At 38.7% G+C, this 16,656-nt stretch overlaps 1 protein-coding gene across 3 annotated transcripts in view; it reads right to left on the reverse strand.

Annotated features, from left to right (window-relative positions):
* The window catches only part of SLIT3 (slit guidance ligand 3), a 474,748-nt gene that overhangs the window by 406,896 nt on the left and 51,196 nt on the right, over positions 1–16,656 (reverse strand). For all 3 annotated transcript variants that reach the window (XM_052684870.1, XM_052684871.1, XM_052684872.1), the window contains one exon: positions 12,244–12,315. In XM_052684870.1, the coding sequence (XP_052540830.1) occupies positions 12,244–12,315 (72 nt within the window). The remainder of the gene's footprint in view (positions 1–12,243; positions 12,316–16,656) is intronic.

The following is a 16,656-nucleotide window of genomic DNA, read 5'->3' on the forward strand; positions in this document are numbered from 1 at the left end:
ACAAAGAAACATCATTTTTTTTTTTTTTTTTCTTATCAACTTCACCACCAACTGGGGCAAGTGCCTGCATTCCTCAAACTGTTTGCTGTCATGTCAGGAAAAAACCACCAGCGTTATTGCTGAGATCCCTCCAGAGCTTGTAATTACTGATGATGTATGAAGTACTGATGATGAAGATGAAGTAAACTAAATCAAAACCAAGCAGACTAACTGTGCAATGCTAATCTAACTCAATCTCATTACATACACAACTAATAGAAATGGAAATACAGTACCAAGCAGTTCCCATAATGTAGCTAATAGAACGAACAACACAAAACATGCATAGAGCTCCAGTAGATAACTTGTGATGTTACCGGCTAATGCAGCACTATTTTATTCAGGTGAGGATGTGCTACCACATCCTCTCAATAAACCCAGTAAAATGCATAGCTAGATTTATATGTCTTATGGCAGCCACTCTTATAATGCTGCTATTTCAAGTTTTGGCAGCAATAAAAACAAGCACCACAGCAGAAGAAATATCATGCCTCTAGAGCAAAGGCAGGCAAGTCAAGCAAAGTACCTCCTACTGACCAACAAGTGACCAGAACAAAAATGATTAAGAATCAGACACTAAAACAGCTGCCAGTTCTGAAGAAAAAGCACCAGCAACTAGCAGAAACTAAGCACAATACTAAGTTAGCTCTACTCCCAATAAAGGAATGTAAAGTACAGGAATAATTGAGAAATAATTGAGAAAGTGTGGAACATGAAAGTTCCATGAAAGAACATGAAAAGAACATGAAAATATACAAATGAATCCAGGAAAAAAGCAGAACTCTCACCCTTACATACATTTACTAGTCGTATGCATGCTAAATGTAGAAAAATCACTTTCAGTCAGGAAGACTGATAATGTTCCAGTGGACTTAGCAGCCCCTTTGCACTTCCAGAAGTACAGAAAACACGTTGCAGCAGGACTGGCACAGTGATCTTATCAGAACTAATGCAAGAAACCATTTGCCTTACACAATGGTGAGACAGGATGCAAGATTATTTTCTTCACAAGAGGAACTAACTGTAAAAGGATAACTTTTGTATGCCATCGTATTGATTGACTTGCTTTTCAACATTTCCCACACACAGAGTTCAGTAACTATCATGGCATCTTGCACATAAACCACTCAGAACTTAACACACCTGCACACAACAATAAGGATGAAGTAATTTCATACCAGCTGGTTCCTGAAAAAATACTTTAGTGGATGTGTTCCCAAACAGCCTATCAGTATATTAGTCACAACCCATCATATTTGAAAGTCCATGGCAGTCTGGTGAAGTTCCCGCTGACTGGAAAAGGGGAAACATAACTTCCATTTTCAAGAAGGAAAAAAATGAAGATCCAGAGAACTACAGACCAGTCAGTCTCAACTCTGTGCCTGGCAAGATCATGGGGCAGGTCCCCTTGCAGGCCCTACCAAGGCACACAGAAAATAAAGATGAGGTGGCTGGTGGTAACCAATATGTCTTCATCAAGGGCAAGTCACTCCTGACAAACTTAGAGGACTTTTATGATGGAATTACAGCATCTGTGGATAAAGGAAGAGCAACTGACATCATCTACCTGTCCCACACATCTTTGTTGCCAAAGCAAAGAAAAATGAACTTAATGGATGGGCCGCTCACTGGATAAGGAATTGTCTGGATGGTCACACTCAGAGAGTAGCAGTCAACAGAACAGTGTTCAAGTGGAGACTGGTGACAAGTGGCATTCCTCAGGGACTGATGCTATTTAACCTATTTTTGTAGGCTACATGGTCAGTGGGATTGAGTTTCTCCCTCAGCAAGTTTGCAGATGACACCAAACTGAGTGGTGCAGCTGACATGCTAGAGGGAAGGGATGCCATCCAAAGGGACCTTGACAAGATTGAGAGATGAGCCCATACCAACCTCATGAAGCTCAACAAGGCCAAGTGCAAAGTCTTGCACATGGGTCAAGGCATTCCCAAGCAGAAATACAGGTTGGAGAGAGAATGGCTTGAGAGGAGCCCAAAGGAGAAAGATTTGGGTGTGTCAGTTGATGGAAGGCTCAAAAAGAGCTGGCAATGTGCACTTGTAGCCCATAAGGCCAACCGTATCCTGAGTTACATCAAGAGAAGAAACACCAGCAGGTCAAGGGAGGTGATTCTGCCTCCCTGCTCTCATGAGACCCCACCTGGAGTACTGCATCCAGTTCTGGGGCCCTCAACTTAAGTGGGTCCAAAGGCAGGCTGCAATCAGAGGGATCACCCCTACAAAAACAGGCTGAGGAAGTTGGGGCTCTTCAGCCTGGAGAAGACTCTGGGGGGATCTTACAGTGGCTGTCCAGTACCTGAAGGGTGCCTACAGAAAAGCTAGGAAAGGACTTTTTATAAAGGCATGAAGCAACAGGATGAGAGGAAATGGCTTTAAACTGGAAGATGGTAGATTTAGACTAGATATTAGGAAGAAATTCTTTACAGTGAGGGTAGTAAGATACTGGAACAGGCTGTCTGGAGGTTCTGGATGCCCCCTCCCTGGAGGCATTCCAGACCAGGCTGGATGGGGATTTCAACAACCTGGTCTAGAGGGAGGTGTTCCTGCCTATAGCAGGGGTTTGGAACTAGATGATCTTAAAGGTCCTTTCCAAACCATACATTCATCCATACAATTCTATGATTCTATGAAGTTAAGCAAAGGAAAAGACAAGAATTTAATTCCAAATATGCTTCATACAATTCCTGAATGGTATTTGCATTTTTATTGCAGGAAATCTCAAACTTCAACAGTGGAATTACTGTATATTTGAATTAGGCCTTTAAGCTCCAAAGCATTATGTAAGACAAAACATGCTAAAACCAGCTCTTAGAATCTTTTAACACACTGTCATGAGCCTCCGTTTCCAGTATGTTACACAGTGCTAAGAAATAAGAGCTGCTCAAAGGCACACCCTGTATCACATCCTCCTCTTAGTCATAAGACTAAGAAGATAATAAACCTCCCTTGCTGATCTATTTCTGTAACAGCGCAACATTTCATGACTTGCAAGAGCAGCAACTCCTTAAAAAATAAAATTTAAATAACTTGTGCAAGTTTACAATGTAGGCTGCAATCGTGACATGAAACCACCTCACTTAGTTTAGATGAAATCCCTCCAGATCAGCTTCAGGTTGACCCTTTTGAAAGGCAGGGTTGCACAGACACATGCTTCAGGCTGAAATCCCACTACTTCTCTCAGCTGAAGGAGATTTGAATTAGAATGAAATCCTGGATCACTCATGATTGTATTTCAATAGGAATCACAGAGCATTTACAAGTTATAGCAGTATTCATTTTGCTGACTTTTTTGTGTCTGAAACATTTGAAATAGACATGGCCTATAACCCCATGAAACATACTGAAAAATTCCAGAAAGCCTGAGTGCAGCTTCCCATTGTACACATTACAGCTTTCAAGAATAAAACAGAATAAGAATTAAAACAAGGCAGCGTTTGGTTTGTGTCATTTTGCCCACAATAACATTTACACACAGAGCACTCTGAAGTCACCATAAATCTCTGCAGGTAAAGTTGAGTTCTGCTGCTGTCTAAAAGCAAACAAGAGACTGAAGTACCAGAAAGCCACTGATGGAAAAAGGCTTTTCACTTTTGAAGTCATAGATTAAAATCCAGACCCCTGAGCAGCAGAAGTTATCCCTCTCGTACCCTGGCAGTGACTGAGTTGCCTACTACTATCCATACGAACACCAAAAGCAGCACTTATTTTTTGCAAGGTATTTCCAGAGTATTTGCAAGGACTTTTATAAAACATGGAATTTAATCTCATCTTTAAGCTCAGGATGACAGCCTATTGTGGAAAGCAATGGAAGTATTTGCATTATCTTTACTAGAATTTTCCTGTTAAGCAGATGAGATGTCTGTGCTTCAGGTTACTAATTCATTCGTACAGTCACTTCGTTTAAGGAAAAAATGGCCTCAAACACAAAAAGGATGTCAAACATTCCTGTCACCTGTTAACCAACAAAGCTGTATCTGTTCTCTACTTTCACCTAGTTGCAAGATTGAAAATTTACAAGGGAATTTGCAAGTGCTCATTTTAACTATGGCCAGGAATCTCAAGTAGTTCTGGACCTTTCACTAAGCCAAGCATTCAGCAAAATGTTTTTCAGCTGCTCTCAATGCTCAGCCAAGGAGGAAAGTTCAGAAGAAATTCACATAGGAATTAACTAAAAAGCATGTTTTTAAACAAAAGCAATATCCATACAGCAATAAATTATGAACAAGTACACCATGATACGCTGATGTTTGCAGACTAGCTGTGATGCAGAGACCAAAATGGCATGTTAATAAAGCAAATCAAGTGAATCTGACACACCATACTCCTTCCAGCAGGCAGTCAGACCAACATGGCCAGTCAGCTTCTGTAAAGAAGGAGCCTACAGACCACCGTAGGTCAGATTATCTACAGAAATAATACATTCACAGATGTAATCTATCTATTCTTTGGCCATACTGCAACCCACCAGGCTATTCAACCCTCTGAATTTAGCAAAGCAGCCCACTGCTTTAATGCATGCCCCCACTCCGCAGAGGTTACTGTGAGGAATGCCTCCCCAAACACACCTTTACTAGGAAGCAATGCAGAGGAACCACACTACCTCAACTGAGCAATGCTTGAATTGTGCTAACAAAAGCAAAAGACTGAAGTTCTGAAGTCAAACACAAGAAAATGGAAAGCCAGAAATACCCACCCACAGTTATCGTATTTCATGAGTTCTGTAACAGCTTTTAATGACTCAACTTCTTGTTATGATTGTGTTTTGCCTCCAGTTTTAGGTTTTCTACTCTAAACGCAGAAGTTGAAGCCTGTTAATAAAGGTACATTTCAGACTGGCAGAGCATACACCATCACCTTCACAAACCATGCCTTCAGCCATCCAGCCGATGAATAACCATGGCAATCTGACAAAGCTGTTTTCCTGTAGTCGCATAACAGCAGCAAAATGGCCTGTCCCACCAACAGCTGTTAAAAGGAATTTGAATTCCATCTATCATCTTCAAGTGAGATTACTGCAAGTCAATGCTCTTCACATCACTTGTAAAAGGGCCTTAAAGATGTAGTTCTCAGCTGAGCAGGATACAGAAATCACAAACAGCCCATTTTGCAGCTCATGCAGGATACTCGCCAGGACAACTCTATGCACTTGGTGTCCCTACAAAGCCTTAGAAGTAATGGAACTTGCTTTCTGCATTGCTAACGTTGTGATCTCTAGCACTTGACAAGAAAACTATATTCTGAGAAAGGTACACTAAACAAGGAAGTGGAATAACATCATAAAAGAAGAAGGTAAGGCCATCAGAGAGATTTATTGCTTCAGAAATTGCAAGAGATACAAAGAGCACAATAAGGCTATTCGATAAAGCAAATTCTCTGCTGTGAAACTATTTTTCAACAGTCACCACCATTAGCAATGTGATTTTGCCAGCAATTAACACCCATCAACTCATTGTGCCTTTATTCACCATTGGGTCTCCGTAAAAGCTCAGCAAGTGTCAATGCATGTTAGTTAACACCATTTTTTCCACATGGAAGAATTCAATTCCATCCCTTTGCTTCAGAAGCACTTCCATGTCAGACCCCATTGCATCAGCCTGCCCCTCTTCTGCCATCTCTTACACGGCAACACACTGTAATGGAATACTGGAGGGATGGCACAGCTTCTACTGTCCTCCCACCAACATCCATTTCTGATTTCATGAACCAACAAGATAAAATAGGCCAACAAATGCTTTCATGTGGGATTTCATAAAAACGTAATGCTCACTTTCTTCCACCCAAGTCAGGAAGACACTTGGGCACACCCTTTCTTCTACAACTTCCCTTCTGAGACATTCAATTCCACCTTTCTACACAGCCCCAGAATAAATAAGCAGTCACTCAGTGTCAGAAATGGTTGAAACCAGGAATTGCATGCTACTGCAAAAGTCAACTGTTCCTTCTGGAAGAGAAAACCACCTGTAAGTTTCTTCAGCTTATCAACACAATAGTTCTGCAATTTTTTTTTTTCTTTTAATGTACGCTATAAGCAAGGAATACAGATGTTCTCTAGAAGAAAAATATCATTAGATTGCAGAAGTTCTGAAAAGCCATATTTTTCTATACATCTCCAGGAAGCAAGGTCAGAAGGTTGAGGGAGGGGATCCTGTCCCTCTGCTCTGCAGTGGTGAGACTTCACTGGAGCGCTGTCTAGATACGGGGACCTTGGCACAGGAGAGATGTGGACCTGCTGGAGTGCATCCTCCAGAGGAGGGCCACAAAAACTATCTTTGGGATGGAACACCTCTCCTAGAGGAGAGGATAAGAGCTGGGGCTTTGCAGCATGGAGAAGAGAAGGCGGAGAGACCTCTAGCATCCTGGTCAGTATGTAGAGGAGCTGTGAGAGGGAAGGGTCAGACTCTTTAGCAGGATGCGTGGTGTGGTTTCAAACTAAAGAGGAGACATTTAGGTTGGATGTAAGGAAGAAGTTTCTACAGTAAGAGCAGTGAGGCCCTGGGACGGGTTACCCAGGGAGGTGGTAGATGCCCCATCCCTGGAGACACTCAAGTCAGGCTGGATGGGGCTCTGAGCCCCTGATCTGGTGTAGGTTCATTGCAGGGGAGCTGGACAAGACAACCTTTTAGGGTCTCTTCCAATTCAAAAGATTCTATGATATTCCTCATTATTCTGGAGATAAGAAACATTTCTGATGGGATTAATACCTAATTGAATAATGTAACTACATAATGAATTTTACTGACATTAAGAGTGGGAAGAATTTTAAGAAACATTATAATCTATTTATAATAGTAAATAACACTGACAATGTGAACCTCCTTTGTTGAGCTTAGAAGGTTCACAAGGCTAATCTCAGTGTTAGAAAAATATACAAAGTATTCTCCAGTTTAGGACGACGTTAATTAGACAGTAACGGTACAATCTTATTTAATATATGATCTCTCAAACTTATAATGTGCTTTTAGAGAGTGCTTCTAAGTACATCTAGAAAAATGGACGCCGAGGAACAGGATAAGGCTACCATATCAGCAAGTGGCAAATTAATCTTTTAACCAATTGAGAGGTCCCCTGAATTCTTGGGCTGAACACAAACCAAAATACTACATCTGTTTTATAAAAGCAAGGAAAAACACATTACTCATCTAAAATCCTTTGCCATAAACCACTTGCTCACACAAATTGACAATATACATCTTCTTAGAAAAAAGTTATCACTAAAACAACTTTCCCAGAGAGCACTCTTCCTACTCCAACTATGCTTACCAACTATGCTTCCCATAGGAGTGAAAACAAGGTTTTTGGTCAGTATAATTTTAAATAATCGATTTCATAGAGGGTGAAGAGCCGCAATGAGGATGAAGCCTTTTGATGTTTTCATGTTTCAAATGTTTTCATTTGTTTTCTTCTCTCCCTCACTATTTATATTTTTTTTCAAATTAAAAAAAAAAAAAAAACAACACCAAAAGTAGCCTTTTGCACTAATTTAGACAGGAAAAAAATCCACCAATGTCCAATAAAAAACTGATTTGTCTATATACTAAAAAAGCCTGCTAGATATATTACTTGCAACTAGAGCCAAAAGGAAGATATAAAATGACTTCAGCTTGATAAATGGTGTAAATGCATTCCAGCTATCTGCAGCAAAGATCTCTGACCTAATGCACATCATTCTCAAACCAGAAACGCACCCCAGAGACCAGCAAACACTTACTGTAATTATTTACTGTCTTCTCAAAAGACCCATTGCAATTTATATACAGTAAAACTACAGTTATTGTATGTGGAAAAACCACAAAAAAACATGCTGTTGTAGCCTGAGCTATTTTGTCATGGCAACACCATCACTCAACCTGATATAAAAGCTGAATTGTCAGGATCCTGCTTTAATATGAAATGGTAATGGAGCTGTAAGTCAGAGATCCATCAGATCTCCTTCTGAAAAGAGAACAGAAACAAAAATAAACACTAAGGAGATTTAGCAACCGGTCCCTTTTCCAAACACGGCTTCTGAAGACATCCATTAAAGAAAAGATTCTGAATTTGATCAGACAACACGATTCCGTGATTCCACGCTCACAGCTTGCTAAGGGTCAGGCTGGAAAGGAGGGTTTAGAAGCGACAGTTCTAAAAGGTCATGATCAAGTTGCACACAAATCGAACACGCGAATCTTGTAGCAACAATGAAGATCGGAACTGCAAGAGGGCTCAAGGGAAAGCAGAATTCAGTAAAATCTAGTCCACACCTGCCCAGTTCAAACCAGAAGATGCTGACTTATCTGAGCTAACTTCTGATTCCAGGCACATCGTGCAATAGGATGACAGCTCCGCACAGTGAACCTAGAAGCACGCAATTTATCAAGGTTAGCTCCCTGAGTAAGGCAGGAGCCACAAAGTTCCAGCTATTCTTACCAGGGATCACCTGATAAAGCTACCTGGACATAACCAAATATACACAGTGCACAAACACTAAAATCAAAGAATCACGGGATTTTGCTTTTAAAAAGAGATGGACAATACTGATGTATAAAAATATAATTTAAAGTTACTATGATAAACAATGAGTTTGCATAGGCTGTCAGCATCCAGTAATTTTGTCATTAAAATTGCTTTTCTATACACACATGCACAGAACAATACGTGTTTCCCACTTGGCCTGGCAGGGTGCGTGCATGCTTTCTTGCTTCTAAGTTCCCTTTAGAAATAAAAGCCAAAGAGACGCTGAATATTTGCTGACACTTTTCCAGTTATCAAAATCCCAGTTACTTATTTGACTTCTTACAGTGATAGGTACACCATATTAGTTATTTATCTCATAATAAACTAGGAAACTCACTATTCAAGCACACACACAACTATGTTTATTAACTCCATAAACAAATTTGATGCTTTATTTTAATATCAGAAAACAATAACCTGATGATCAAAGCCTCTTTATAGAACTGTTGCATTACATACTTTGGTTTTCAATACTTCTTTGCCACATTTAATCACTTCTATAATTGTAATTCTTGCTTTTTCCCCCTCAATGGCTCAATATGAGTAAACAGTATCTAAAGCTATACAATTTTTTCTCCATTTCTGGAAATATCAAAAGTGCCTTTCCATTATTCAGATTTCTCATTAAAAACACCTGCAATTTGAGTTATTAGATACTAAATTATTTATCCTAGATAAAACAATTAAGAAGCTTAAAACCTATGAAGTCAAAGCAACAGAGCAACGTCAGGCACTTCCACTAGAGAGTTCAACAAAGGGTTCATTCTCCAGCTACCTTAAAACTCTTATCTAAGCTAGAGCAAATAAAATCTACAAGTCTCAAAGCCATGCTTTCTTGAATAAAAGGCTTAAAAGTTTATGAGAAATTAATTTTGTGAGATGTCTCATATTCCATCTATGGTTTATTCCCATATGTAAACATATCTTTCTGCCTTCTCATGTCCACTAAATATGACAACAAAGCCTAGGCAACACTGTAAAAGATGGAAGGATATTGTGTATGTTGGAACTTTGGGACAAAGTTGTAGAAAAATATCAAAGGTACCCGAAGTGCAGAGATTAATTTAGAAGCCTTCTAAGTCAGTATCTACTTCCTTACTCAAATTTTATTAGCTATCATAAAGACAACATCTCAGTGACAATGCACAGTGACCTCAGTGTACTCCAGTGACAAATGAAGAAACGAGCAGTGCCAAATGGACAGCTGTCCTAAACTACACGAAGCGTGTGCTTGCAGAAGAAAAGAGTATCCAGACAGATTTCTACCCCAGTCTTTCAAGCATATCATTGACAGGAAAACACTGATCTGTAATTCTATTTCCAGCAGCAACAAGACTGAAGATACTCCGTTGATACAAAACTGCATGAAGGTAGATTTAAACTAGACATTAGGAAGAAGTTCTTTATTGTGGGATGGTGGCACACTGCAACCTGTTGCCCAGAGAGGCTGTGGATGCCCCCTCCCAGGAGGCATTTCAGGCCAGGCTGGATGGAGTTGTGAGCAGCCTGGTCTAGAGGGAAGCGTCCCGGCCTGTAGCAGGGGGTGGAACTCGATCATCTCCATTCCAACTCAAATCATTCTATGATCCTAGCTCTATAGTTCCCACAATGCCCAAGTATATACACATATGTACATCTGTCCAAAACCCATTCCAGTAAGTAGCAAATCACTCATTCTTTTTTCATGAACGAAAAACATACAATCCAACTGCATTTGGAATCAACCATTCAATTTACTAAGATCTATTTTACTTAAAGGTATTCATTATATTTGAACTCTTGTATTTTCAAAAGAAAAAGCAGATTTATACTCACAAACATTGCAACAGCAATCCATCCTAAACACTATTAAAGGGCAACAAGACTTTGAATGAACAGCAGTGAATGAAGGCAAGTGTTGCAAAAGCATCCATTGGGAAGCATTACAGAATACAGCACTCATATTAATAATCGTATTTTACGCATTTTTATTACAATCTTTTAAATTGTAATTTAATTGCAAAATTACTCTTGCTTTTAAAGACTATAATGTATCATGATTATACAATCTAATAAAAAAATACACTCTGGTATTGGAAAAGGTGAATTACTTTCACATAGATTTTTTTGTGTAAAACTCCTTAAGACAGAACAATACAAGTGATCAACAACCAACTTCCCTTTGAAACAACATGACCAAGAAGTTTTTCAACCCTATAATAGTCATATTACTCACAGATGAAGTTGCAGCATGCTCAATAGGAATTCATATTAGTGGATATGTGTAAGCTCTAATTCTTTTTTTGTTGTTTTATTTTAAACTTTAAAGCATCACCATCACTTCAGGAAATCTCCATGAAGCAAGTTTTTTATGAAATATATACAACCAGCATCTTCTGGAGAGCTGATAATGGTATCTACAAGTATGTACCAGCTCATGCTTTACACTCAAAATTAGTTTAAATATAGAGAATTTTAGAAATAAGCAAAGACCATTAGGAAATAAAACTAAATTATTCATTCTTAGCAAATCCATTAGGCAAATATTTTCCAGTGCACTTAAAAGGTAGGAAAAAGTTGAATTATTCAAAAATCCAAATTTTGAGACCAAAGAACAGCTTTAGCTTGTAATTTTTTCATTTATTCTCTCCAGAAGAACGTGGTTCACTTGCAGTAACTTTCTCAAGTTCTGACACCAAAAAAGTTCATTGGAGAAATTCTCCAAATCTGAGCCAATACCTGTCACTGCACAGTGCTGCTCAACTTGTCTGCTTTCAAACTTTCAGCAAAGAGACATGCTTTAAGTATTCAACTGATTTCAAAAATCATCTTCACCATCACCACGTTTTGCATTTCCACAGAGAAAAAGCGTACCATATTGCCTCAATGGTTTGCTCACGTTCTGAAGGTAGTAGAATGCATCCACATGGACACAGCAATTTTTCAGCCACCCTACAGTAGCTTTTCAATGTCACTAGCCAAATCCTAGACCTTACAAACACATTTCATAAACAAACGAGCCTAAAACAGAAGTTTTAAAATGTAACTCATTCTTCAGAAAAACAGATTGGATCATAAGCTGGCTTCTTAAATGCTGGCAAAATTTATTTCAAACAGCTTTTGACTACTGCTTTCAAAAGGTAGATTATCCTTTTCTTGCTAGTAACAGTGCAGGCACCTCCTCATCCATCTGATTTCTATACACTCTTCCTTTTCCTCTAACAGGTGACTGTATTAACATTTCCCTTTTCCCTTCAAAAAACAATGGTGCAAAGCTTACATTTGTCTCCTCTCTGTTTAGGCTGATACTGCTGCCATAAAAACATCTAACACAGGTGTTTGGTTTTCTTGTTTTATTTCAGTAAGATGAGAAAAATATTTAGAAAAAAATAAAAACAACCTGCACTATGTCAACATGTTTTTAGGTAACAAAAGTATGCAGCCTTCTGGTGGCATCTAGACTATAAGCTGCCGCTTTTCACAATTTCTATAACTACACACAGAGAGTTGAGAATAATTCTTCCTCAAATCCCTTTCATATTTACGACCTACCGAACTACCAGTACATGCAAAGAAAACACAGCACCCTAAAAACCTTTACAACCTAGCAGTTTTAATACCATGAAACCTCTCACCACAGTCAAAATACAAACAATGCAAATCCATGTAAGGATAAGGAACAGTCAATAGAAATATAAATTGGATTATACTTACAATCTGGTTAACTTCTGTGTGTTCTGAAAAAGGAGCTCTGGAAGAACTTGCAATTTGTTCTTGTTCAGACGCCTAAAATGTTAGAATCAGAACAAAAATTACATTGCCATCTCATTTTAAAAGCTTATTCTATTATGCATAAACACAAGAAGCCCCTATTGTATTAAAGCTTATGTTATAAATTCAACACGGAATGCTTTAGGTACGTTAATCATAGATGAGCTAAACAGATCGTGCCATCTGTAGACCACCTGCCTACATTCTTGAGATAGGGAGTCAAGTGACAGTCACCAGAAAGTTTGAATGTTTTAATATGGATGAGTACACTTTTATTTATCTTCAGTTTTGCTCTGGATGTCTTCCAGTAGTGAAACGTATGGCTCCCATATTCAGCTTGCAGCGCTCTGAGGAATAATTAGCAGGAGTTATCTGGATTTCTTGTTTGCTTTATAAACATCACAGCACAGTAATTTAAATAACGTGAACAAACGAGTTCATTTCCAGATCAGCTAGTATTTCTCCAGTATGCGCACAGGACAATTTTATTCATTCAGAAATTTCTTAAATCTCCACTTTGAAAATACGAGCAGTGTTGAAGAACATATGAAAACACAGAGGACCAGACAAACGCTTGGAGTTTTGAAAAAGCTTAAAGGCTTTGAAACCTTTAAGCTGTTCTCTGAATCATTTCTGTAAGAACTAAAGTGTTCATATGCTAGCCCATTTCATTCTGAAAAAAAAATTTATGCTGACAAGCAGATATTATCAATTTTGAAGAAATCTGCCACATTACAAGTTCTTCCAGCTCGGTAGCTACAAAGAAAAGGAAAACCACCAAACCAACACACTCAAACTTTCTCTCCTTGGTAAAAAGCAGCCTTGTAATACCTAGAAGAAGTTTCATTGGCAATGGTTTCTTTTTTTCCTCTCAGTATTTTTTTTCCATTGACAACAAAAACAACTACTTGCTTTCACAGTTCTAATGAATGTTATTTGCATATTGAAGTGGGCATAACAATTTCATACAGCTACACCACTCTGAACAGGGAGATGGCTTCTTCCACGTGCCTTTGTATTACTGTCTTCTTCCCTCTCCTCTTCCCAATCTAACTTAAATTTCACCTTGATAACAGATGTCTGTTTGCTAGAATTTTGATCACGGAAGATAACTGGAACTTTCAGAACCTACTGATACCTAGCACTCAATATCTGGTGTCCAGTTTCCTTGCAACTGAGTTATTTCGCTCTCAGAAGTCAAAATTCTTTTTGAATTGAAAGGCCTTCCTCAGAGATCACTCTAACGTTGTGGAATTAGAAGCGCAGTCTTCATATGGCTACCATATGAACGAGTCTTGCAAGAGAAAGCGGCAGTAAGGGAAAGGGGAATTATTTACTCCTCTTTCTAACACCTATGACAGATCAAAGACTGGATACACAAGCTTGCTTACAAAGCCTAAACATGTATGCATTAGACATACATGCTGACGTAAGCAGATACAGAAATTGGTTATTTCACATCACTTTTACCAAGTAAGCAATTTAATTTCTAACAAATCAGTAAATGAAACACTAAACATAAACAAAGGAAACACGAAGCACTCGTTTGTATTTGGGAAAGTATATATAGAGTTTTCTAACTGGATTCCTTTAGCAGTGTGAAATTTCACACTTCTATATTGAATCAAGCTTGCCTTCTCTTTGAAGCCGAGAGTGTGCAACTTCACCCTCAGTAAATTCACATTTTCAGTTATATATATATATATTTTATAGAGAAAAAAGTCTTAAAACACAATGAAAAAAAAATTGTGAGAATACAGCTTCACATTACAACTTGCTGTTCAAGGGCAGAAAACATTTCACATTGGTCTAAACATGCTGTAAAATTTTAATGCAGTACGGTTAGAAATGAAGAGTTGATTTTTTTCATACTGCAGCAGTAAGCAAACCAAAGCCTCCTGTCAAAGGCCAGTACTATTAAGTCATTGTAAGTTTGCCTCAACTCACACATAAGCTTGATTTTCAAAACAACTCATCCCCACATTAGTGCTCCTCTATGTGATAAGCTCGTGATGCTGTCCTCAGCATACTGCAAGCATACAGCATTACATTATTACAGTCAAACTGGGCTTACAGCTGGTGAGTCACAGAGGTGTAAGTACTGATAACTATGAGAATCTGAAGTAAAAACAAACTGTTTTGGCTCAAGCTATGATGGGACTCCACGACCATTTCCATCACTTCCTAAGACTTTCTTCAGGTTGTAATTTCTGCCAGTTATTTTATTCACAGATTGATCCTCAGGGGAACAAGGCAGACTAACAGGGTATTGTTTCTCTTCAATACCACAGACAGCATGTAAACAGATCATATTATTCAATATTCACCAAAGACTAGATCAGCCCTTATAAACTTAGATATTTTATACGCTTAATATAGTCACAATTACTATATACCAGTACACCACCAACAGCCTAGGAAAAAGCCTAATTACACTTATTTCTCTTCCCGGGACTGAGAGAAAGTTTGTTAAGGAAGTTCTTAATATAGAAGTATCAAACTACTGAATAAGATTCTTTTAAACCTCATAGAAGAAACAATGAAGCATTCAAAACCATTTTAACAAACAAACAAAAAAAAACACCTCTGCATGGTCATCAATAAGCCCTTTTTCCTTCGGTTTGATGGGAAGTGCCAAGCGTGAATGAAATGTAGTGGAACAGCTCCTCATGCATCATTTTATGGGAACTTAATTTTATCCTCATCTACCAGTAGATCCAATGACACAGAAATAAACATCAAGTGCAAAGTGAAGCAAGCACTAGTAAAGCCAGCACAGGGCAGGGCAAGCTCTAACGTAGCACTCTCAAGCAGAACTTCAATGCACTGGCTAAATGTGCTATAAGGAACCAATTCGGTAGCAGCATCTTCACACAGGAAAAAATTAAAAAAAAAAATAATAATAATAATAACCACAAGAGCAATACAAAAATTCCCTGTGCTTGCATGAGACTTTTACCTATGGCAGCCTTTCATCTTCATATCGCCATAATCTTGACCCTATCAAGAGGTTCAGTCTATATACAGCAGTGCTTCTCATTTTATAATAAATATCTTTAAAAACTTTAAGCCATTTATTCCAGTAAAATAAAAACTGATAGAAAAGAAGATTATAAACAAAATTTTCTAAGTTTATGTAAAAAGATTTTTTGGAGAGGTCAAAATGTTACTGCCATACCAACTCCTTTGCATTGCTCAAAGTGAGAGCACAACCTGGGACTCATAGCACACTACAAATGAAACCATTCATCTGTCCTCTAATGTTAGAAACATGGTGGCTGCACAGTCCGCACAGGCACATCACCGTCATCGTACCAATACCGAGGTATGCCTAGGGGAAGGAAGGAATCTGATTATACAGCCAGAGAAGATCTGGTTCAGTTTACTTGACCAGAGACTGCTGGATGAGAATGCAGTTGTTCAGTCTCTGAATTATTTTGAATGGGATATTTTAGAGCTAATAAGACCTGCAAAGTATTCAGGGAATGCAGTGCACTGGGGAGAAAGATACATAATCACCTAATGCCACAGAACAGATTAGCTCCAGAGTTGGACCAGAAGCTGCTCTGTGGATGCACACAGCACGGAGCTCAAACCAATAAAATCTCCTGGAAGCTGAAGAACTATGCAGAGAGACTCTCCCAAGAGTCACATAGGTGCTGGCCTGACCTGAGTCAGGCAATAAAGTCTGATCTAATGCATGTCGACTGTATAGTCAACAACATCCGCGCTGCAAGGCGCTCTGTCATCCAAATTACCTTTAACACCACTGCACATGGGAAATATAAGTTCACACATACTGAACTGTTCTGCTCTTCAAGTCCTCATGCATGACCTACAAAAGGCAACTGATCACCAGCTTTACTCAGTAGTACTCAACACACAATTAGTGTGTCCCCACGAGTCCACGCATCACCTCTGTATGAGACCACCACACCAGTACAGCACAACATCCCCTCACAAGGAACAAACATTCAACTGTACATCAGTTGGAATATGTCTTGGGAGCAAGAAATAGCAATGGCTGCAAAAACCTTTATTTCTGTATGCTGAAATTTACAACAGAAGTGAACTACAGTTTCTTCTGAAATTACTACAGGGCATTGCCACACTTCTCAAAAAAAAAAAAAAAAAACCACCAAAAAAACCCCCAAACAATTGCTTAGTAAATGGGAAAACTCATTCAAGAGTACCAACTTCCTGTGCTTGGATACAATCTTATTTCCTCCTATTACAATCATTCATATACAGCCAGGCATATGAGCAATCAGCTCTTCTACCACCTTACATAGGAACACAAGGGTAAAGAGAGTTTGAAGAACTGAAATACTTCAGGAACATGTACTTCTATAAAAC

Source organism: Tympanuchus pallidicinctus, unplaced genomic scaffold (assembly GCF_026119805.1).
Source record: "Tympanuchus pallidicinctus isolate F22 unplaced genomic scaffold, pur_lepc_1.0 scaffold21, whole genome shotgun sequence".
NCBI classification, from domain to species: Eukaryota; Metazoa; Chordata; class Aves; order Galliformes; family Phasianidae; genus Tympanuchus; species Tympanuchus pallidicinctus.